The sequence below is a fragment of the Ambystoma mexicanum genome, chromosome 3q (genome assembly GCF_040938575.1).
Source record: "Ambystoma mexicanum isolate Mex_15411 chromosome 3q, UKY_AmexF1_1, whole genome shotgun sequence".
Lineage (NCBI taxonomy): Eukaryota > Metazoa > Chordata > Amphibia > Caudata > Ambystomatidae > Ambystoma > Ambystoma mexicanum.
The window spans coordinates 1,084,803,684-1,084,828,400 of NC_090926.1; the positions used below are offsets into that span (position 1 = coordinate 1,084,803,684).

Sequence of the window (24,717 nt, forward strand, 5' to 3'; positions counted from 1 at the left end):
GGCGCTTGTAAAGGAAAAAGGCTTTCTCCCTGTCATGCAACTGCAGTGTTTAATAGAAATACATAATTTCCCTTTTCCAAAAGAAGAAACGATTTGCTCAGGTGGGAAGTTACTAGCGGCTTTCCTGTCCCTTGTGATGGCCAATTCAACATCAGGAACTCACGAAATGAACGTCTGTGCAGGAGGGACCGCCAGGAGACAGGGTAGGAGCATAGCAGCTAACAAGAACCATCTCCAGCACTTGCAAGCCAACTGAAAGAGATGCAAGATGGTGGAAAGCCTTTTGAAGACTTCCTTTACCCTGCATAACATTGGGAGTTCATTATCCAATCAAATTAAATATTTGCCTCCACCACTGGGAGAATGGTGAGGGGCATATAACCGATGTTAAATGCTAAGAAACACAGGCATCGTATTTTGGGCTGGAAGCACTGAAGAGGTCTTCACTGAGGAAACTGGAAAGCGCTAGAGCAGGGGAGCCCTTTGAGGTTGTGCCAAAGTGAGGGGGATAGGAGTCCCATGAAGCCCAGAACAGTGGTGTGCTCAAGCAAGGAGTAGAAGAGCCTCCCCTGAACCCCAGAGGAGTGGTCTGCTCCAGTGAGGGGCAAAGTAGCTCCTTGAACCCCAGTGGAGGGTTGTGCTGCAGTGAAGGGGCGAAGAGCCCCCATGAACTTCAAAAGTGGCATCTGCTCCAATGAGGAGGAAAGGAGTCCCCAGAAGACTGGTGTACTCCAGCGAGGGGGAGAAATGTCCTCGGATCCCCAGAAAAGGGTTATACTCCTGTGAGAAAGAGGTGCGACACTAGGACCCCAGAAGAGGGTTGGGCTCTAGTGAGAAGAGAAGAGCCCCCTTGAGATCAAAAGAAAGACACTTCAGATCCAATGGAAGGGAAGGGTGACAAGGATAGAGAGGGAGAGAGAGCGATAAAAAGAGAAAAAATGCAAGAGAGACTGTGGTTCCAGAAGAGGCGATGTGTAGCAGAAGAGGAGAGCCCTGCAAACACATTAAAGGAGTGTGTTACAGTAAAGAGAGAGAGAGCATGGCACTTGATCCCTAGGAATGGGCTAGTGGGCAAGACACTATATAACGGGTTGCAGATTAGTAAGCAGGGCACTAGATTCCTGGGAAAGTGACCAGGACACTATATCCCTAGGTGTAGAAGGATGAGGCATCATATACTGGAATAAAAGATGGAGAGAAGAAGAGCCCCAGTGAAGGGGAGGGCTTTTGGGATAGTTGGAAAAGGAAGCAAGCTCAAAATCCCATGAGAGATGGGGTGTTGTCGTGGTCCCCAGATGAAGTGATAAAGACTGAATGGTAGAGAGAGAGAACTTCTTGTTTGAATTTTTCTGAAGACCTTTTTGTTTGCTGTCTTTCGTTCATAATCCTGAGTTCTAGGATTACTTTTGCCAAGAAACTTAATATACACCCATCTGCAACCAATTTCTTTGCAATAGTCTTATACTTTACTTTTGCTTAGTAAAAACCTTTAAGGTTTTTCTGATGTCAGTAGTTGTGTGTTCTCTCTAGGGCCATCATGCAACCATAGCCATGTGTCAGTAGCTGCATGTTGGCCACTGCAAACTAGTATGCCCACAGCTCCAGATGTCACTACCTTGGCAACGGAAGCAGGACTATTGCTTTTGGGATGTAAGTCAAATGCCAGTAAGACAGAGATGCGCCTCATCGGCACACCTGCACCCTCCTTTCCTGTCACTCTCTGGCCGGCCTCCCTTGGCCCTCTTCCTGCACCCACCTGTGAGGCTAAGAACCTTGGGGTCATCTTAAACTCCACACTCTCCTTTTCTCCTCACAACTCTGACGTCTCTAAGAAGTCAAACTACCAACTGCACCTCCTCAGAGGTATTCTTCCTTTACTGTCCTTCCCCCAGAAGCTCACTGTCTCTAGAGCTCTGGTTCTCTCCTGGCTGGACTACTGCAACAGCTTCTTTCGAAATCTGCCTTCTTCTACTATCCGCCGTTTGCAACTCATCCAGAAAAGGACTACGAGACTTGTCCTTGCCCTCAAGCCCAGGGATCATATCTCTCCAGCACTGAAATCTCTGCATTGGCTCCCAGTGGCTGCAGGGATTAAGTTCAAGACCCTCTGCATTGTCCACTGGAACAGCCTCCCTGCCTCTCTGAAACTTGAGGAGAACCATCTCCGGTTCCGGAAGCACCTCATGACCTTCCGCTTTGCTTCTGCCTTCTCTCTTCCTCTCCCCTGCTGATTTCCTGTCTGATACTGCACTGGTCACCTGGATAATCTCTGATTTTGGGCCCAGGTCGCTGCCCGCCCAGCTGCATGCCCGTACTGCCTCCCGGCAACCCTTGCACTTGGGTCTGAATCTGTAACCCTACAGCACCCCCCCACCTGCACTTTTGGGCACCTGCTGTCTGCCCTTACCCTTACACCTGCCACCTGCTGGCCGCACTGCTTGTTATTGTTTTGATCCCATGTACAGCACTGCCCCCTCCCGTTTCCCCTGGCACTTTTCCCCTCCCCAAGCCCTGCACTTGCGCAATTTCAATGTCACATGGCCTAGTAAGATCGTTGTCTCTGTGTTCCCTCTGTTCCCCATTCATTGCCTTGTCACACCTTGAAACACTTGTGAATTGGCGCATTACAAATGCCATAACATATCATATCATAAATGTGCTGACTCGAAAGTGAAAACACAGAGGCCTAGCACGAGAAGGTCTTGAGAAAATATGTGGCCAGGACCAGATCACTCACCTCAGGCAGGTTAAAGTCCTGGTAGGTGCCTCCTGGAACGTCAGAAAGCACAGCATGGGCAAGCTGAAGCAGACACTGCACAAGCAGGAGCAGGAATGATATGGGATGGGTTTAGAGGTCACATGCAAATTTAGCAACAAGAGGTTGATTGACATTGTCCACACAATGTCAGACGAGGTTAAAGTTTGATGTATGTGTAGCACATTTTCGTCTTTGTCAAGGTCCTTCGTCATCAAAGTCCTATATCACAGACTTTCTCCTTCATCAGTCCAACTTCGTAACAGTCCTATTTCTTCATCACAGTCTTTCTCCTTTGTCATAGACCTTCTCTTTCGCCACATTCCTTTTCCATCTATCCTGACAATCATTCATTAACATATCCTCCATGGCTCTTTCCATCAATAATACTAAAATTCATATTAAGTCTTCTCCACTCTTTCTGCTTTAACCTCGACAAATCCCCTATCTGCCCACGTGTATTTCTGTGCATATATTCGGGAAATAAGATTGGATTTGTCTATGCGTGTTACCCTTGTTTGAAAACTTATTGTAAGAGAAGCTTGCGCTGACTATTCCCATACTGTTCCTGTACCAATCTATGAGCAAAACCTAGAATGGGCTTGCATATGCTGGCTGAACCTGTACCAGTGTGAGTGAAGCTTGTAACGGTTTTGTTTGTGCGTTACATGTACTCATTTATAAGAGACATTGCACATGCCCTCAAAGACATTCACCTGCCAATTGTGTACTGCATGTTTGTAAGAGATACCTGCAGTGTCTCCTGGATTCTCTACCAGCACCTATTTGCAAGGGACTTGCACTGGCCTTGCTCATATTCTACCTGTTTGGGAGTGAAGCTTGGACTGCCCCTGGCCATCCTCTACCTCTGTGAGGGAAGCTTGCAGTGGCGTGGCTCTGCACATGCTGTAGTGTCTGTTAGAATAGCAGGACCTTGCCGTGCTGACCATGTCTCTATTCGTGAGAGAAACTTTTCCCACCCTACACATGCTCTCTGTGAAGGGTAATATGTTTTATCCCTGTCCATGTTGTACCTGTACCTGCTTGTGAGGGAAATATGCACTGGCCTTGTTCATTTTGCACCTGTACCTGTTTGTGTGGTAAGCTTGCATGGACCATGCCCAAGTTGTACTACACTGTATGATACTTTCACATTTCCAATCTCTGATCCCAGGAGAGTCGTGCAGACGGCTTGGAGGCCAGGATAGAATAGCACCAGTTGCTTCACATTTTTGTTTGGATGTTTACAAAGTCTGCAGGTAACGTCTTCCCCTTCAATTTTGTTTCTTAGTTTTAAGATTTCTTTTGTTTCAAATAGATTTAACCTAAATCTCAAAAAGACATCTCGGAACCATCTATTAGGCGATTTTATCAAGTATCTGCACCGTGAAGTAAAGCAGGCACCACATTGGCTTTGTAAAAGTCCATAACTGGCTTTAGGCTGAATTTCCCATACTTCTTATTTATCATTGCTCCTTGGGAAGTTAATTGTTTACATGTGGATTTTATGGCCTTTGCCATAGGTTCGTCGTTGATGTTTGATTTAACACTACACCTAGATATCTTGTCTGAGTTACACATCTCAGATTATCTTGGCCAATTTTCCAATGAAATTTTGCTTTCAGTGACCTCTTTTGTCCACACAAGTTCTTTAAGACAAGGATCTCTGTCTTTGCAGTGTTTATTTCAAGGCCATTTTCATTGATGTATTTATGCAGAGCTGTCAGTTTCCGTTGAAGGCCTATTAGCGTTAAGTCCAAGAGAATAATATCGTCTGCATATAGCATCCAGTCGATCAGATTTCCATTAATTTTCAGGGAGAAAGAGTGTATCTCACTCAAAGATCTTCTGACATCTGATATAAAGGAGTTAAACAAGACTGCTCCCAAAGGACAACCCTGTTTTACTCCACGTTCTGTTGTTATTGATGCTGACAGAGTACAGTTTCGGTCAAGCCGGATTTTAATGTTGGTGTTGGAGTTGGAATATAGTTCTCTTATTGCTCGAATCAGACCCTCTGGACAGTTCCGGTCCTTCAGCTTTTTCCACAGCAAATTTCGATCAACTCCGCCGAAAGCATGGGCTAGGTCGACAAATGCCAGGTAGATGTTGTATTTCATTCTTAGTTTGGTTTTTTTCAACTGCGTGGTTTGCCCAGTTCTGCGTCTTCAATATGCAAATATTTCGTCTCAATTCACGTTTCATACATGCAATTTCTGGATCAAAGCTGTGTTGAGGTCTAAAGTATACTTTCCCGTTATTGGCCCACATCTCTTTGTATTGCTCCAGCAAAGGTACGTATTCCAAATCATGGTTATCTTCGACACTTCTTGTGATGTTCACAATTCTTTTGCTATTCAACCTCAGTCGATTTGTACCTGGTTCGATTTCAAGCCCTGGTGCAAACAAGTCATTGATGCTTTGACCGCTAAAGTGTTTCAGCCCAATGGTTACTAAGTTGTGATCACTCTGTGGCATATCGATTACTTTTAAGTGTGTTGCAAGATCTGCAAGACTGCCTGAAACAAAAAGTAATTATCACCGAGTTTTATCAACGAGTTTTGATTGTCACGATTCCATGTGGGTTTGGGGGTATGTCTCCTGGAGTGTTCCCGTTCAACATTCTTATTTCCCTCATGTTCAAATCGCTGTTTCGAGCTTTTGGTGGCTTTTTTCTCAAAATAAATTTTTACAAGGTCCAAGTTCCAGTCACCATACACTATGTTTGCTCTCTCCACAGTCGACATTATTTCGTCAATGATCTTGCATAGCTCATCCATAAATTCCCCATGTACCAGTCGCTTTGTGCTGCCAGAAGATGTTAACTATATGTAACTTTAAATTCTTTTCCTCTCGGCACTCAGCGGGGGCCATCATACATATTTGAATATAAGGAGATGTGTTACAAGTGTCCACAATTCGATATCCACTCTTTTTTGCACTCAGCCCCTCTGCATCAATTGCATTAGTCGCAGGCCCCGTTGGAAATCCTGGGGCTCGCAGACCGTTTTGAATGACCGTAATACTTTCCTTTTGAGGCAACAATAGGGAGCTTTCTTCAGTTTAAATTTCATTTGAAGCAACTGTCTTCCTTTCAGATTGCCTTTGAGGTAGCGTTGACTGCGACTCATTTCCATGATTAGTAGGTAAGTTCACCATTTCCTCATCACTTCGGTGACAACGTGGGGATTCTGTTACAGGATAGCACTGACACACGCATTCTCTCTCTGCAGTACGCGAGCTTGCCAAGTTATCAAGTTGCTTTGGACTTTTGGTTCGATTAATGTTGTCCTGTGTTTTTTTATATTAGCAGGGCTTCTCTAGCCACTTCAGCTAGGAGCTTTTTGTCATCTGCATTACATCACAGTTGTTCCTTTAATAGAGCACTTGTTAGTTCCAATGATTGAATATCTTTATGAGATTGATATTTCATTTCTTTCATTTCGGATTCAATATCTTTGCATTCAATAGAGCTATTAGTGTATCTGGTCTCTGTAATTATCATGAAATTGTCCGTACATTTTAGCAAAGGGAGCAGTTGCTATAGTTATGGCTGAAGATATTTTAGGCATCATCTCAGAACAGATCATCTCTGCTGATGATCTAGTCTGATTATTGGACCCAGTTGCTAACAACTGCTTCTCGTATATTGATCTTCTTACTTCTGGGAAGGCTCTTTCGGCAATCGAGGAATCTGAGGAATTGTCATCAGACGAGGAGGCTTTTTCTTTTACTCTGTGGTGTCTTGTAGTGTTAGCACACAAGTTTTCAACCTCGCTATCCTGACCTCTGAGGTATCCTTGATTCAATCGTTTCTGAGAACTCATTATGTCTCTTTGGGAGCTTGAGTCAAGTTGTCTCCTTTTGCTAGAACCTCTCTGAAGCTCTACTTGCGACCTTGGGATCTGATCCTGGTTTGCCAGGTCGTGCAGGGTCCTAAGGTGTTTAGGTGGATTATTCGCAGTGTTACAGTCCCCTGGTGCCATGACCTGGTTCTCCACACTCCCTCCATGATGGATTTTTTCATTGAGTGAAACCAGATCTTGCAAAAGTTGGTCAGCAACAGCCAATGAACTCTTGGTTATTTGATGAACAAAGTCCTTCGCCAAGAATACATGGCTCAAGTTCAGCAGTCAAGGGTTGAGAGCCATTGAGTGCATCATGACCACTCATTACCGGCCCATCATTCAAAGTGAGTGATTGGCCTTCCAGCAGAAAGACGTCATCATTGCCCCACATTTTCACAGGTGCGTCGAAAACTTCTCCACTTTATCGCAGTCACCGTCCTCACAGTGCTTACTGTTTCCAGAGGACATAGAGATGCGAATGGTGATTGATGCTCCATGGTTGCTAGGGGCACCTTTTGTTTCGAGATCATCAACGTCCTTATGTTTTAGATCCTTTATCAGTTTGCTTTTTGAAGGCAGCCCTGATCCCATTTTGTTGGGTGTTAAGGTAATGTAGAGCCAGCACCCAAGGGGGCGGGACGCTCTTGAGTTTACCAAGTTCAATTACGATGATTCCAAAACAATCAAAGGACTTTCGCCATTCTTTCTCGCAACAGCAAAGTCAGAGTCTCGTTCCACCCTGGAACCGGATGCCGAAACGTTCTGAGACACATGGACCAGTTTTCTCCTTTTGCTCGCCTATGGATGAGTGACCTCCCTGCTCCTCCATCAGGTCAATGCCAGCGGCAGTCTCTAGAATTAGATTTGTAGCCATAGCTGAGGCATTAAGAGTGGTGTCTGAGTCGTATGTCTTAATATGAAATAGGGTGGTCATTTTTTGGGGTTGTGTTGCCGCTCCAGCAACGCGATCATTAGCCACGTCCTGACACGATTTCCCCTTTGTTTTATGTGACCGGCCGAACACCGGCTGCTGATACAGTTCACCCACTCCATACTTATCAGACCGCTGTTCGATTACAGAGTGACAACGCCTATGCTGAAGGCGAGTCTGAGGATGTGAGGGGAACGTAGGGATCACTGACAGTTTGTCCCGTGAGCTCAGGCACAGACACGGCTCCGCAAGGTGCAGGGCTGCCAATACAGTCTTCAGGGAGTTACGGTACATAACAGCAGGATCTGGGGATTCCATAGGTTTCACCTTGTTTATGTTCACTCACACCACAAACACTGAGCGCACTCCGTAGCAACTGTATGTGCTGCATTTATGAGGAAATCTGATACCCTGGGGAACTTTTCAGCACTGCTGTCTACACTGTAACTTATATTGGTGCCTGTACGGGAAGTGCTGCTACCAATTGTCTACTTGTTCGGTGTGTGTTAGTTGCTTGCATTGCTGCTGTCCATGATATACCTGTGCAGTGTGTAATGGAAGCTTTCAATGATGCCTGCTTTCGGTCATGTATCTGCTCTTTTGTGGGGGTCAATTACGCTGATTTTACCCACATTGTGCCTTCCAGTATGTCAGGGAGGTTCTACGTGATTTTTCCGTGGTGGAAAAGTCAGCGACTGAAAGTTTGCATGTGAAATCTATGAACCACAAAAGCTATGTACATTTCCAATGCGGACACACATTTAAAACCCCTACACAGTCACCCTTGACCCACAACACCCCCCCACCCACACCCCCAACACACCCCCACCCATGCCCCCAACATACCCCCACCCTACTTACCTTCGAAGACGTGCTGTGTCCCTGCGGCGCCAGTTCCATTTCACTGTTGCGATCGGGATCCGGCGCCGCAGGGTCCTTTTCTTTTTTCGGAAGCTGCAGGGGTTTCCCCCGCAACCTCCGCTCAGTATACTGTAAAGTATAGTGAGCGGGGAGATGCAGGGGAAACCCCTGCAGCCCCTGTTTTTTCCCCCTCTTTCCTCAGAGGTGCTGCAAGGGTGTCCCCCACACACCCTGCTCACTATACTGTATAGCATAGTGAGCGGGTTATTGCGGGGGACACCCCCGCAGCCCCTGTTTTTTTTTCATTTGGTGGGGGTTTGGGGGGGGGTGTCCCCCGCAACCCCTGCTCAAGGCAGTGAGCTGGGTGTTGCGGGAAACACCCCCCCAGCCCCAAGTCTGACCCCACCGAAACACCTAAATACATAACATGAAAAGTTCAGACTTGTGGTAGTCCGAACTTTTCGTGATGTGTGTTTTAGGTCTTTTGGTGAGGTCAGACTTTTAAACTCGGTAAATTCGTACAATACCGTCAAGGAAGTTTGAACTTCTGCTGCTGTGCGTGGATAAATTTTGCACTGTTTCTATCAGTGCTGCACCAGTTTACGGAGTTGATTAACTGGTGTGGGCTAAATTCATCAAACACAATTATTGACTTCACAAAACATTGAGCAATACCAGAGGGGCTTTTGGGGAAGTTTGAGGCAAATGGTACATTTTAAAGAATACAGGGTCAAAAGAAATCTTACCTATGTTTGTTAGGCTCAGGTGTGTTAATGGGGCAGCATACATGTGCATGTGCCTTGGCAGCCAAGGCATGGAGAAAACCAATTACATTCATACCTAGAAGGAAGCATTTCTGCACATCCCACTTACTTGGAGAATGGTAAGTACTGTGCCTTCTCTCAGAGATCTCATGGTCGAGGGAACACACAACTTCCTTTTCTTTATGTCTCAATGAAAAGACAGAAGCAGCAATAAGAGGACCTGTTGTGTGAACATAATTGAAACTAAATCAGTTCTCGCTAGTACACAGACAAATCAAAATATCAGCATTGAGAAAAGTGCCAAAGGACAAAGTTGAACACCCTGAAATGTCATTTCTGAATTATCAGAAACTCACTGGATTGTTATCATAACCCCTATCAAATCATCATCTCTGCTGGTGCGGTTACTGCGGTGGTACATACTGCTGCAGTCAGGAACACAACATGCTGGAGCCATGCGCTCACCACCACCTCTCTTTCATATTGAGCAGTAGAAGAGCAACAGTAGTAGCAGATCACCTTCACTAGTAGTGCACAATCAACCTTTATGCCAGCTCTAAGGGCATCAGCATGCCAACAAAGTAGACCATCATTAAATTATCTCCAACTACTGCCAGACCAAAGTGTGACTGTGGTTAATTGCTCAATGAACACAAGAAGGAAGTAATTAAGTTTAAGATATTTATTATGAAGCATTTAAGGGCTCAGAGTGTTCCCCAATCTCACAGATGTTAGTGATACCTTATTCTCTCTAGGATCCATCATACCTTCTAGGTTTAGGAATGTGGGCATCCTTCCAGTCTCTTCAGATTATGTCAACCTCGTCTCCCCTTCTATGAGGTATTTGATTTACTAGTGTTCGGCTCCTTCAGTCCCCTGGAGTGTAAGGTTGGTGCGAGACTCCAGCAGTCCCAATGGCTTATTTAGCCCTCTTATGATGCAGGGTAGGTGTGAGACTCCAGCAGTTTCACTTCTTCAACCCTCCCAGGATACAGGGCTGGGGAGAAATTTCAGCAGTCTGAATGACTTCTCCAGCCTCTTAATGATGCAGTCTCAAAGGCATATTTAGCTTGCTAATGAGGTTGGTTAGGTGTGAGACTCGTGAACAGTATGAATGGCTTCTTCAGCCCGTAATGATGCAGGTTTGGTGTGAGACCCCAGCAGTCTCAATTACTTCTTCCGCCTTAACAGGATGCGGGGTAGTGGGGGGACCCACGCAGTATCCTATGGCATAATCAGGCCTCTCAAGATGCCGAGCTAGTGTGGGACTAGGCAGTCTCCAGGGGTTCTTCCAGCCTCTAAGAAACTCTTAATTTCTGAAGAGAGATTCACCAGTCTTTTAGGCTCTGTGCAGCTTCTCTTCAGGCTCCCAGGAAGCCTCAACAGCTTCAGTGACCACTCAATTTTTGCTTCCCAAGTTTGAACTGATTTTTAGGCTCTCTGTCTGCTTTTTTTAAAGGCAGGAATCTTCCCCTAGCCTTGCTCCTCTTCTTCTGCGATTGGCTGCCAACTGGTTATTCTGTTCTCCAACTGGTTCATGTGTTCATCTAGGGATTCTAGATGAGATGTCAGAGGAGGAGTCTGGTACAGCAAAGGATAAAAGCCCTGACAACCATTTTGGATTTAATTTCTTCTTCCAGCAACATCATGCAGAATCCCGTTCCTATCTCGGCCTGTGGCGCATGCTGGTGGAATGCCGGAGACAATGGGCCACATGACAAGTTTGGCAATCTAGTAAAACAAAGGTGTTATCTGAATTAGAACCACTTTCACTGCAGCACCAAAGTGGACGATTTACTGCACGCATAATTACCATGCGTGAGAAATGCTCCAAATCACCAATATGGTTGATGGACTCCACGTGATTAAGAGTAGCAGTAACACTTTCACGTTGATGGTCTTACCCATGATCGTCTGAGCTTTCGAAACTGCGCAAACTTTGTGCACACATGCGGTTTGTCAATCTGTGTGGGGAGCAAGGTTCTTCACAGGGATGTTTGCGGCACAATGCATTTGGAGGATTCCTCTACATGTCTCACAAGGACAGAATAGTTTTTGTTTTAGGAGAACAGCTTTGCCAGTCAGTTTTATGGTTATCTATTTGACTGTATGAATGGTTTCAGTGTTTACAAGTAGAAAAATGTATGTTCAATTATATTTTATACTAGGTTTGTAGAGATTGTGAAAATAAACTGTGTTTCACAATATGTGTTAATTAGGTCACTGTGGGCCCTATTTAAATATGTTTACGGTACTTTTATGAAGCTGTTCTCAAATTCTGAAATAAAGTTGCATTTAACTAGAGCTATAACATACTGTTTGGCTACGTTCTGTACTGAGTAGGTGAGAATTTACACCATAGGATGTTTCCGGCAATGGTTGAAAATAAAAATAAGCCATTTCTTTTTAATGTAAGATTTTAGAAATGTTTCATTGTAAAAAGTTGTGGGTTGTAAATATGATACCCGTTTTCGTTTTTTGGTGCAAGTAAGCAAGTATAGAGTGTCAACCTATCCAAACCAATTGGCAGTTTGGGTTGATTCTTTCCCCGAGAAATATACATATCTTTTTTTTTTTAGATTGGCAAAATATTGCATTTTTCAGTTGAATTTCCTGGAATGAAATCAGTCAAAACGCGAGGATTTACAGTCCATTTTTAGGGGAGCACATAACACATTATGAAGATTTATATGATAAGTTACCAACAGCACCCATAAGCCTTTCCCCACAAAAAGAAATGTATATGGCAAAAAATAAAAATAAATGGTGCCGCCAAGAGTACAATTGACAAATATGTATTAGTGCCACATAACTGAAACAGTGCAGGATACAGGATGCCCCAACCACACTGTGAAATGATATGCCAGTACAAATGACACTGTTGTCATATCATTTCCAGTGCTATGCTGATGACACTCAACTAATTTTCAGGCTGCCCTCTGCCATCTCCTCTCCCTCTCTGATTACCTACCTGCCATTCAAGATTGGTGTGCCGCCAATGATCTTTGTCTGAATGCCAGCAAGATGGAGATCCTCCTCATCGGCACACCTTCACCGTCCTTTCCCCTCACTCTCTGGCCGGCCTCTCTTGGCCGTCCTCCTATCCCCACCTGCGAGCCTAAGAACCCCGGGGTCATCTTTGACTCCACCCTTTCCTTCTCCGCCCACATCTCTGAGGTCTCTAAAAAGTCAAATTTCCTACTGCACCTCCTCAGAGGTACTCTGCCTTCCCTCTCCTTCCCCCAGAAGCTCATGGTATACCAAGCTTTGGTTCTCTCTAGGTTGGACTATTGAAACAGCCTCTTTCCACAAGGCTTTCTGGGGCCTTCGTCCAAAACACCTTCAGCTATCCCTCTGCAAATACCTCCCCTCTCGAGCTCTTCGCTCCTCTACCTACAACTCCCTCAGGGTCAGTCATTTTTTCAAAGAAACGAGCTGGGGGTAGATCTCTGTCTTCGGCTGGGGCCTCCGTCTGGAACGGTCTCCCTGCCACTTGATAACTTGAGGAGAACCATCTCTGGTTCCGGAAGCACATCAAGACCTTCCTCTTTTCTTCTGCGTTCGCTCTCCCTCTCCCCTGCTGATCTGTTCTCTCTTGGCACCGTGCACCTGGCCACCCTCTGTCCTCCGGGCCCAAGTACCTGCTCAGCCCGCCACCCTCCTACACAGCCTCCGGGCCACCCTTTGCACTGGGGTCTGTATCTGTACCCATACAGCCGCCCCTTTTCTTCTTGCACTTATGAGACCTATCCTGTCTGCCTGTCTGCTGCCTTAAACCTAGCACTTGCAAATTGCTGGCTGCACTACCACTGTTTGTTGCCTTTATTATTTATTTATTGTTATTTATCTTTTTCTCATCTGCTTCGCACTTTCCACTTCTCCCCCCTTCCATGCACGTTTCCCCTCCCTCTCTCCCATGCACTTGGGCGTTCTCAATGTCACTGGGCCTAGTAAGATCGCGGTTTTGTTCTCCCCTTTTCCCCTCCCTTGCCTTGTCGCGCTCTGAAACACTTGTGTACGAGCGCGATAGAAATAAAATATCAATATCAATAGCTATCCATACATTTTAGGCAAAGGAAGATCCTGACCATATTTCAATACTGTCTTGGTGGTTGTGGACTCCTCCATCAAGCTGAGTTTTTTGCTGCTTTGCAGGGTATGCCACCTATGATGCAGTTAACCACATTGTTGTCTTGTCATGTGTTGACATGTAAAAGGATAGCATCAATCATCTTAATAGATCATAGGTTGCAATTTGCATTTTGGTGCTTGCACAATTTTTGTTCTTTGATGGAAGCACGTGAATGTCTCTCTACTGTCTACCATTCACAGACCGAAGCACAGATGAAGCACCTGACTCAAACCATGAAACATTACATGATCTGTTTCCAGGATGGAGCATTTGTACCCTGGGTCAAATTACTGTGCTAAACAGAGTTCGCCAACAACATCTGGCATTCTTACCTCAGGGAACTCCAATGTTACTGCATTAATCTCCCTTTCAAGCATCTTGCTGGGACGGGTCTCGCTTTTCTCACGTTTGGCAATGTGTTATTCTCTTCTCATGTCAGAGAATGTGCTGTTTATCACAGTTTCTTCACTTGCTATTCCCCTCCTATCGCCTGTCCTACCCCTATGCTATCTCTTTTCCACTCTGTTGCTGCTCTCAGGCAACATTATGTAGGAAACATTAGAGTTTATAGAAGGTGAAGCCCAGCAAGTTCCAACATAGGCAGTTGTGAGACTGTTCTTAAACATGTAACAAAGAAATGATCAATGCTTCAGCAACTTAACCAAGTGCCAGGTTGTTCCTGCTCATGAGACTACCAGATATCTGCATCCTTCATTAGGCAGCTGTGACGAATGTAATGTTTTCTTTCCTTCTCCCCGACGGGGAGCCACACCTTTAAGGCTAGGGAGGAGAGCCCTCTCTATGGGTCTGGGCATGTGGGACCTCACTGGGAGGGACACCCTCTCAGGGGACTAGGACCCTCATTCCCACAAGGCTCTCTCTACCAACTCTAGACAAACCATCATATCTGCATATATGGCACTGCCTTCCATGAAGAATGCTATGTCCTCCTTCTATTTAACTTCAGACAACACTGAGTTAAACAAGTCATTCTAAGAAAAGGAGACTATCTCTTTAAGAGATGTGTTTATAACTGGGACGTGTGGAACACAGAAAGGGCGAGACTGCAGTTTGCATGGGAAGCCTCCATAATCACGCCTTGGAGAGGCTAAACCGAGGAAAGCAGCGGAACCCGCAACAATTAGAAAACTGAAGAATGCCAGCACAGGAAACCGGAGGAGCGGTGAAACAGAGGAACGAGAAGCCGTACTGAGGATGGGGAGAGAAAACCTGTTCAACGTGGCGGAGTGACCACGACCATACTGTGGTGGGCTAGATGCCCGAACAATCGTGAGACCATTGCAGCGTGTAGCGCCAATAGCTTCCTCCAGACAGTGTCCTTCAATTTATGAAAAAACAATGTGCTTGGGAACTACTTTATTGTGTTGCCAGCCAACATGGAGGCATCCACATAGCTTGGTTCCTCGGAACCAAGCTATGCAGTCTAGTGTTTTGGGTGTGGTGTGGTAGCCTAGGGACTACTTTACCTGGACTATTTTGTTGGGGCTATATAAACCACACCCGAGCAAGACAACATGCTCCGCGTTACTTTGCAGCTTGCAACGTGACGCTCACTGTGTCCAGCTATACTCCTGAACCTCGGAGAAGGAGAACCTGCATGGAGACAAAAGGAACATCATTAGCAGCAGCATCTTACCTGCAGTCTTCATCTTTAGTTACTCGCAGCTCCTGAGAACAGCTTCCCTTGGATCGGCACGCCGACCGGACTGCACGACCTGAAAGAGCAAGATAGAGGCAACATTAAGAAAGCAGAAGAGAGATTGCAAATTACGAATTGCTCAAAAGGCTTACCTGGCTGGTCGCCCCTTGGCTGACACCACTCCAGAAAATTCCACACGCGCTGAAGAACTCCACGACCTGCAGGGAAAGAAGACAAAACAGGTTAGCAAAGGCAAGCCATCGCAGCGCTGTGCATAGCGCTTACTTACCGCATCATAGCGCGCTTAAAGCGTCATCATTTACCAGCGGGGCTCAACCAAGCCAGTTCGCAGCGCTGAAGCTCTGCATACCTAAGGGAGAAAAAGATACATTATTAAACAAGAGAGGAATGCACGATAGCAACAATACTAAAGAACAGCAATAAGACCTACCTGAACGATATCAAACGGGCCGCATCAGTGAAGTAACTGGACCGCACATGCCCACGAAAGACAACGGGCCCCTGCAAAGAAGGCAGGACGGAGAGCACGCCTAACTCTACCACAAGGTGAGGAGAGGGCCCCTGAGGGGCTAAAATCATATGGGGTTGGAGGGAGGATACTTACCCCGGTCAGCCAGTCTTGAACACAGTGCTCCTGTATTTTCAGGCAGAACCTTCCCTGCAGACCACATCTTGGCAAAAATGAGAAGCATACCAGCGAGTAACCCGGCTGGGTGGTGTCCCTGTGGATACCAGGTGGGCGTAACAGAAACGACCACGAGATGAGACATTCTTTTGGCCGACTTCAGCTGTTCATATTAGTGGTAGGGTCAGGTAGTGTTGGGACTGAGGACATTTACTTTGGATTTCCTGGTGACAGAAAAGCACCTAGATAGGCAGGGAAACTCCTATAGCAATAATGAAGGCACCCCACAAACGCTCACGCCAGAAGAAATATAACTCGCTAGGCAAAAAAGGGCAAGAGATTCTTGCAAGGATAGCAAATTTTAATCACACAAAAAAATAAGTATGCCAGCAAAGAACTCTGCTACTCAAGAACATTCTGCTGAAAAATGGTACAAGCAGAATGTTATAAGGAACTATGGTCATCAATGATGCACACATATACAGTAAAAACCTGCATGGCTGGTTGGTGAGACCCTATACATGGGCAGCCTGCTCCATAGGGGATAACAGGCTGCTATTAGTCCCAGCCGCGTCCATTCGTCTTCCATCACGTTGAGTCTGCTGGGCTCATCTCCAGAGAACTAAGGTCGAGTTTGCAATTAGTGAGACAATGCTACTCTATCATTATGTAGTTCAACTAGGAGCCTCCGAGATTGGCAAAGGCGGAAGCTTAAGATCGAGTACATTCTTCACTCAATCAGTATCGCACTATCCGCGCACAAGGTTTCCACCCCCGCTTTGGACTATAATTTATTGTACCTTGTTCCTCGTATTACCAAGTTTGTCATTATGAAATAAGGTGGAATGGTCATGTTCTTTTAGATAATTTATGATCATTGGGTTTATGGTTGGTGGTCTGAGGTCACCTACTATCGTGGAATTCAGGGGTATTGGACTGGGACAATTATGGGTGTCATAACCCATCGTTCGCTGGGTGGGGGTTGGAGGTCTGCTTTTGGCCTGGCTGTGATAAACATGCACTGTGCGGCGGCTGGTAGTGTCTTGCGGCCTTGCAGGGTCTTGCGGCCTTTTGGGATAACACGTATTAGCAACAGTTATGGAACAAAGGGAAGTTTCTATGGGAGCTAGCAGCGTGGGTCTCTCCATCATCAGCGGTTGTGCCAGTTCAGGTTTCTTTCGTTGGGTCTGTTTTTACCGTGCAACCATGCAGGGCCGAATGCTTCTACCATAGCTACAAAAATGGCGCTTACTTATATGTGCGCACTAAGTCTAAGCATCTGTATTTCATGTAATATTGTGTTTTTGCAGGGTTTCTTAGCACGCCTCCCTCGCCCTTGGTACATCGCAAGTGTAGTTATGGGATTCACTTTACTGTAAAGTGCCTAGGGGGTGGGAGAAGTTAATTTCCTTCCCAACAATAGCAATAGGGAGAGATAGACCTTTTCTTTATAATTTCATTAAAAGAAACTTAAACATGTCCAAAGTGTGTCTGACTCCTTCTACCGACCAGCCCCACAGCCCTATTGCCTCCACAACACTGTGTCAAGCATCAAGCTACTGCACACCACCATAACCAGCGTGTGCGCCTTTCCCGTCTTCCGCCAGCTCCACCCTCATTTCAGGAACCCATCAAATGGGCCTCTACATACGGTACCCACCGTGGCAGGGGTGCTGTTCCCATACGAAGGGGACGTCGCTGGCAGATACTGCTGCTCCCACATTGGCGGTTAGCATGGCATTTGGGAGAGAGACGAGGAACGTTCACGGCCGATCACGTGACACGCCAGAAGCCACGTGAACGGTTACCCTGACAACGGGGATAAATGAACGCTCAGCGCAGTGTTCACTGCTTCTCAGCTGTGTTCCCCTGCCGGCGTTAAGCGGTCCTCGTTGCTGCATTTCTACGTTGTTTGGATTTCTGGATTCTGACCTTGGCCACGCTGCTTGGACTTCTCTTTGGATTGCCCTGATTCTGCTTATGGTGTTTTCCTCCTTTTGGATTGCTGGTGTTACCTGACCTTCTATTTGGCTTTTTGGACTGTCTTGGATCGCCTCTACTGTACCTTGATCTGGCCTGCTTGTGGTTTTTGACAGCAACACCTTGGACATTTCAGCAGGTGCTGACCCTACCTACACACCACACTGCACCGCAGTAGTAGGGGATTTGCCTCCTGTACATCGGGAGTCCTATACCTTCTCCTATTACAAGACCTTGTCTTCAGTTTCTCATCGTTAGGTGAAGTCCCTAATACGATTATATGCCTGTTCTTGACCACTGAATTGCCCTTAAGAAGTGTTTTCCTTTGCAGCTACCTGGGGACCCGGTGCTGTTGTTCCAGCCACCTGTGGGCCCAATAATCGGTCAGTGATTGATACTTTTACCTCCCTGACTGGTGCTTGGGGATGGAGAAATCCATGCCACAAACATTTGATCATTACTTTCCCTGACTGGGCCCTGCACATGGAAGAGAAACTAGTAGCGCAATTTAGACTAATGGCACTGTGACCATGTGACTCAGTTGCAGTTCATTACTACATACCTGCCATCGCACCCGCTTTTTGCGGGTGCCACCCGTGTTCGCTTCAGCTGCCTCACCTTCCAATCCCCTTGCCAGCCAGAAGGTGTGGAGGAAGATGAATGGAACAAATGATTTGCAGGGATTCAACGTACTCCCAGATGAAAGAGTAATGCAAGAATAGATGGCCAAATAGTAACGGCAAAGTTAAATTGCACAGGAAAGACCAAATCAAACTAGGTTGTCAGGACTGGTAAGGGGGCTGGTAATCACAGAGAAGCTACATCAGATGATAATCATTGGCCAATTAGGTACTTCTCAAATTAAGACTATGGTCACACAATTATTGGTGGCATGGCATTGATCACATGATTAAGAGAGAAATAGCTGTGTATCTACAGTGTTGTGATAGTGACAAGGTACATAGCACTAGAACCAGTTCAATTGTAGTGGCCAAGCCGCTCTCGTTTCCTTATGAAGAAGTGGCCCTTAACCTTTGGGGACCACCCAACGTCTAAAGAGGGCTGCAATGCATTTCTGTGGATTCCAACAGATCTTTGTTCGAAATGCTCAGAGGTTTGTCTTACACAACAAAAGTATCATGGACTTTCTTCGATCAGTTACCTAGCAAGAAAAGTTTCTGGCAAATAGATGGTCCCCAACAACGGGACACAGACTCACGTGAGATGGATTAATGTTTCAGTGAGAATTGTATCACGCATTTGAAAACATTGCTGTATTCTTCCCAAAGTAATGGTCATGAATAAAGGGTGTGTGTAGAGATTCGACTGATGCCAATAGATGTGATCAGAGTAGCAGTTTGTACAGGGCGAGACTGGATACCAGCAACCATGCAACGTGTGCTCCACTAACATTTGGCACAGCATGCGGCTATCAAGGTTTCTCCATTTGTGGTGTTGTAAGCCAGTAGAGGGCTTTGCCCAGGATATGAAGCAAGGTCTTCCCTCAAAGTTACTTATGATGATGAGGATATGAAAATGATTGAAGCATAGGGTCAGAAGTCTAAGAGAAGGTTTGATGATGCACACTAAGTGAAGGGGCCATCCACCCGGGAGTGAGGAGAGAATGAGGAAAGTTGTAGTCAAGCAGGAATTGGGAAATGCAGTCTGTCTAGCAGATGGGAATGTGTGGAACATGTGATGTGCTGCCTTCTTAGCAAGTTTTTAGCCTCTTAACCATAAAGAGAAGGAGGTGTGTTGGGAGCGGTATTGTACGTTTTGACCGTATCTATAACGGTCGCACGTACAAAAAGGTCTAAAAATGCTACCACCAAAGGTTTGAACACCAAAAGTTCGAACCTTTGATGGTAGCATTGCAGGTAAGTAAAAAATAAGAAAGAAAAAAAAAAAAAAGACTGTAGGGGTGGGGGAGTTGTCCCTCAGCCCCCCGCAACATCCCGCTCACTATACTGTGAGGTATAGTGAGCGGGGTGTTGCGGGGGACACCCCCGCAGCACACTATCGAAAAAAAAAACAACAAAAAAAAAAACGGGGTCTGAGGGGGTATACTTCAAAGTATAGTTAGCAGGGGTTGCGGAGGGAAACCTCTGCAGCCCCAAAAAAAAATAAAAAAAAAAAAAATAAGAGAAGAACCCTCCGGCGCCGGTTCCCAATCACGGAAGTGAAAGGGAACTGGCGCCGCAGGGACTCAGCGTGAAGAAAAAGGTAAGTAGGGTTTGTTTATGTTGGGGGTGTGGGTGGGGGTGTGGTGTGGGTGGGGGGTGTCATGTGTGTGTTGTGAGTGGGGGTGTGGGTATGTACGTGTGTTCGCATGAGAAAGGTGCAAACTTTTGGTGGTTCACACCTTTCTCATGCAAACTTTCCTGATTTGCCCGCGGTCGGATCACGTAGATCCGTTGGGAGCGGTCTCTTTCTCTTCTCAAGTTTGGCAATGTGTTCTTGGCTTATGTCAAAACCCTGTTGTTAGGCAGAAACCTGTGCAGTTCCCTCTGGGACCACTGCAAAAGATTTAAGACTACAGGTGTTTGGCAGTAAACCCACTTGGTAGCAGTCTGTACCACACAGATTCACTTGGTAGCTGTGGCTGAGCAGTCAGACTTCCCTCAAGAAGAGTTAGCCAGTATACAGAGTATTCACAATAGGTCAAAAGAACATAGTAGAACAAACAAACACTGACCAGAGCTTGGTATAAAAGAGATATAATTATTTATTTAAAACCACATCTAATAAAACACACAGGCACTAATATTAAGCCGTTCAAAAACACGGTAATTAAAAGATATACACTCCCTTAAAAGAATATTAGACAAGTCTTAAGTAAAGCTCCACTTATTTTCAGACAGCGGTGAGCGCTTAACGCAGATGGCACTCTAATAATTAGTTTTAAAAGGGAGAGAAAAGCAGGATATAAATTGAAACAGATCCCAACACTTTCACAAGAACACAGCAAGAGAGGAAGGCAGAGTCAAACCGTGAAGTTAGAGTTCAGAAAGCCGGATCCACTTTAAGAGGATCAGAATGAAATGTGTCCAAGGTCACACGGTTAAAAAGTGCACAAAAGTCTCGAAAAGGTTCAGAAAGAGTTGGACCAAAAGAAAGGGGACCAGTTAGATGGTCAAGGCGGCCAGCCCAGTCCAGAAGGTTAAGGGATTATTATTACCTTGTAGCATTCTTTAGAAAGGGAGGCCTGGTGGACACGGTACCTTAAAGTGGTGAGAATACTCCAGCGGGGGCAGTTGTTCCTGGCAGCGGATGCAAGTCGGTGCTTCGTCCGGGGGAAGAGAGGATCTCGTCGGGGAGGAAGACAGGAGTCCGTTGCACTGCCAGGGAAGAAACCAGCCGAGGGGGTCTCAGTTAAAAGGAGCGGTACTTTTGTTCGCGGTCCAGTGGTAAGTGGCTATCCGGTTGCTGGGGTGCTTGGCACGGGCAATTCGACCACAAGACGTCCTGGGATGCGAGAAAAAGAAGGTAAACTGGTTGTGCCCACCAGTCAGGGGAAGAAGACTCTCCAGCAGGGAGATCTTCTCTGTCGTCGGGAAGTGGTGAGTCGGTTCCGCAGGGCTCCACTGGTGGTGTTGTCATAGCAGGTCGGCTCAGGTTCTCCCTCGTCGGATTCCCAGGTCCTGTGGCGACTTCTGAAGTTCCAGTCCCCAAAGCCCTGCTTTTATGCAGCACACCCCCATTCACTCAGCCTAGCTGTCAATCAAACATGCTAAGTGGTCAGCCGGCCGGCTCACCACTTGGGACCATCACACAAGAGAGCGACTTGAGTTACCAAGGTAACTCAGTCCAGGGTGCCTAAACCCCCTCCCACACCCCCTGTGGCACCCAGACAGAGTGGCACCACTTTTGGAGGCTTCTGTGGAGAAGCCCGTCAAAAGTGGAACAAAGGGCTCGACTTGGGTTGGAGTCACAGAAGAGAACACAAACGACATTTTAGAATCGAGTCCTGGCAAAAAATACCAACCGGTGAATTAATATTAAATAAATAAACCGGCAGTATGTTCGAGGCTATGAGAATTAAATAATTAAAGTTGGTAGCCTCGAACAATGGGAAAATCCCGTAGGGATATATTCGCGGTTGAATATAAAAGGTAGTATCCACTGCCACCAGCCAAAACTCGATCAGGGGGGACGGAGACGTGCCCCCTCGACTAACAGACCCGGGGGCAATCGAATTGCCCCGACTAGTACGTCCACGATATGATGGTTTGTACTGGTTTCTGTTCATAATTTGGGACTAGTAAAGCCAATGGTGACTTTACATGCCCTGGGAGACAGTAGTCAGTCCCAGGGTACCGAGTCTATGGTGGGGTGTCACTATGACACCCCTGTGTTACTGCACGGAGGGTGCTGTGTAACATAGTAAAAACACATGAGACCCTATGGAGTAAAGGATCCCATAGCCCATAAAACACATTAACAGTCAAAGGAACACCATAAACATGTCCAAGAGTGGGAAAAAAAAGAGTCTCACTCTTGGCAGGAGAAAAAAAACAAACTCCAGAAATCCAGCAAAGCTGCTGGGGGACTCACTAGGTGAGCCCAAAAAGAGAATTCTCCCTAACACCTGTTCTTTCTACATACACTTGCTATTCCCCTTCTTTCTCCCACTCACCTCCTCACGCTCAACGTCTTGCCCTATCCCCATCCCTTTTTTACTTGGTTGCTGCTCTCAGGCAACATTCTTTTGCAACAACTAGTGTATGAAGTAAGCAGCTCAGGATGTTGGAACGTAGATTTGATTTTCACTCCCATGCTGCTTCCCTGTTGCCCTGTGGGTGATTTGAAACACAATTTACTTGATGTATAAGCACCTTACAAATGAACAATAATAACATAAATAGATGTTTGAGAGACAATTTGGGCAGCAGCGACACACTGATGCTGCTCTGCAAATTGTCTGAGAGCAATGTTGTTAGTGCTTTGTCTGCCCTGGTTAGACAAACAAGATTCTTTCTGTTTGCCTCACATCTTTATAATGTTCCCTAAATTGTAGAGTCCTTCTTCTGTAAAGGACTCCTAGTGTTTTTTGTTTTTTTAGACAGAAAAAGAGTTTTTCTTTCTTTCTTTCCTTCTTTCTTTCTTTCCTTCTTTCTTTCTTTCTCTCTTTCTTCTCCACTGTACAACGATAGAGAGACTATCCCAGAGGCCCAGAAGAAGGCTTATCTACTAGGAGCTGATACGCCCGTGGACTCAGCAATTTCCCTGCTGCTTAGTTCATCATACTTTGGGGGTTTCTACCCCCATGTGTAGACTTACGTTTGGTCCTCTTGCTCTTCTATTAGCTGCAAGGCCTGACCCTTTGAATGGTCACTCCTGTTTTCTCAGTTCTTTTGTTACTTTGTTGTTTGGGCTAAGGCACCAATTTACTCTAAGTGCTGGAAAACCATTTGAGTCCTAAATTCCTTGAAACTGAATTTATGTTTGAAACGACGGAAGGCGGTAATGGTTAACGGCCACCGTTAATGGTAACGGTGACCATTAACTATTACCGCCTTACTACGAGGTCCCTTAGCGGGTTGGTGCTTTAACGCCTGCTTTTTGCAGGCGTTAAAAACCAACCCGCTAAGGGACCTTGGTGCTAATTACGGCACCGCAAAATTACGGTGCCGTAATTAGCGCCTTCCCCATTCCCATAGAGCCCTATGGGGCAGAAATGGGAATGGGGAAGGGCAATGGCGGAAGGGGGATTTACCGCCCCTCCAACCTTGGAATGGGGCGGTAAATCCCCTTTCCGCCAAGGCGGTGCCGGTATTTTACCGGCATGAGTCATGGCGCTAATAGCGCCATGGCTCACCGCCTTCCGTGTAATGAGGCCCATATGTAAACGACAAATATGCTGAAATATTTGTATGATTTCTTTTGCATTTCCTATGTCGTTGCAATAGTGTGTGCTATGTGTTGTATATAATTTATTGTGCACTGAGTTCGGTATTATTATTTTCTGCTACAAATTATGTATTAATGCTATCAAATATAAATGGTCAAAAAAACAAGACAAGATACCAGCAAAGTGAATAAAGCTGTGTTATGATTAAACTTACTGTTTGATAGCAACCGTATGGATTAAATCCTCCCACGAACAACAATGTCTGGGGACATCTAGCTAATTTTTAAAGCTTAAGTTCCGATTTGCTTACAAATTAAAATCGACATACTATGAATAATGTATTGTCAAGAATGTACCCATTGGTAGGATACCTCTTTTTGTTGTATTACTGTTCAGCCCTTCATCCTTCCAGAGGGCTATCCATTCTGTTATCTGTTCCTGCTCCTGTGACTATCTGATACTTGTAAGGAGGCCCAACGGCCTCCCTAGCCAATCTCCATTCAGGAGTAGAAGCGTGTGGGTATTGAAAGCATTAGCCCGGGCCTGTGCAAACTTGATGCATAAAATCCATAGATCAATGCTTATTTCAAAAGAAAAGCACTCCAGGTCGCCAGTATAAGGCAACGGAAAAGTCATGGTTAGAAACAAAAAATCTTGCAGGAAAGGGACTCAAAGTTACGACTCAAATGCATTGGTCCTTTCACGATACAGTCACTGGTGGACCCTGTGCAATACTGCCTCTCCTTATCTATACCTGTGAGAATTCATCTAGTGCTTTCTTCATAACTTTTGAAAGTGGACCCATACTAAATTCAACAGAAATGATACCAGTGGATTTTCGTACACAGGCTCTGTTATGGGCCGGATAAGGCCTTGCCCCCTCCCGCTCTGCTTAATAAATGATACACGGGAGCCAGTGAAGTCAGTGGGTAACTGGCACATGGGGAGCCGTGCACACCCTTTATTCACAAAGTCACATGGTACTCCATGTGACTGAACACATGACTGAAGCCGGCCATCAGGTGGCGGGTTAGCCCACAGAATCCCATGCCTAGGGTAATGAACAACAGAAGGAGTCAACACTTTAAACCACAACCCAATGCACTGCGGCTGTGGGACCCCTTGCTTTCCGCTATACTTCTCCTATAGCATTCTTGCAGAGTTGCACCGCCAATTTGCTCCTTATCCGTCTCCTTGCCACAACGCCAGTGCTGCTTGCCAGATTACCCCATCAGCTAGGAAAATCATATCCTCACACTACTAACGTGCTGACATTGCCAGTCCTGTTC

The 24,717-nt window shown here is 45.9% G+C and overlaps 1 protein-coding gene across 1 annotated transcript in view; it reads right to left on the bottom strand.

The window, feature by feature from the left end:
• The window catches only part of LOC138583278 (zinc finger protein 282-like), a 176,327-nt gene that overhangs the window by 77,462 nt on the left and 74,148 nt on the right, over positions 1–24,717 (bottom strand). The window contains exon 3 of the mRNA XM_069655378.1: positions 9,269–9,379. Within this exon, the coding sequence (XP_069511479.1) occupies positions 9,269–9,379 (111 nt within the window). The remainder of the gene's footprint in view (positions 1–9,268; positions 9,380–24,717) is intronic.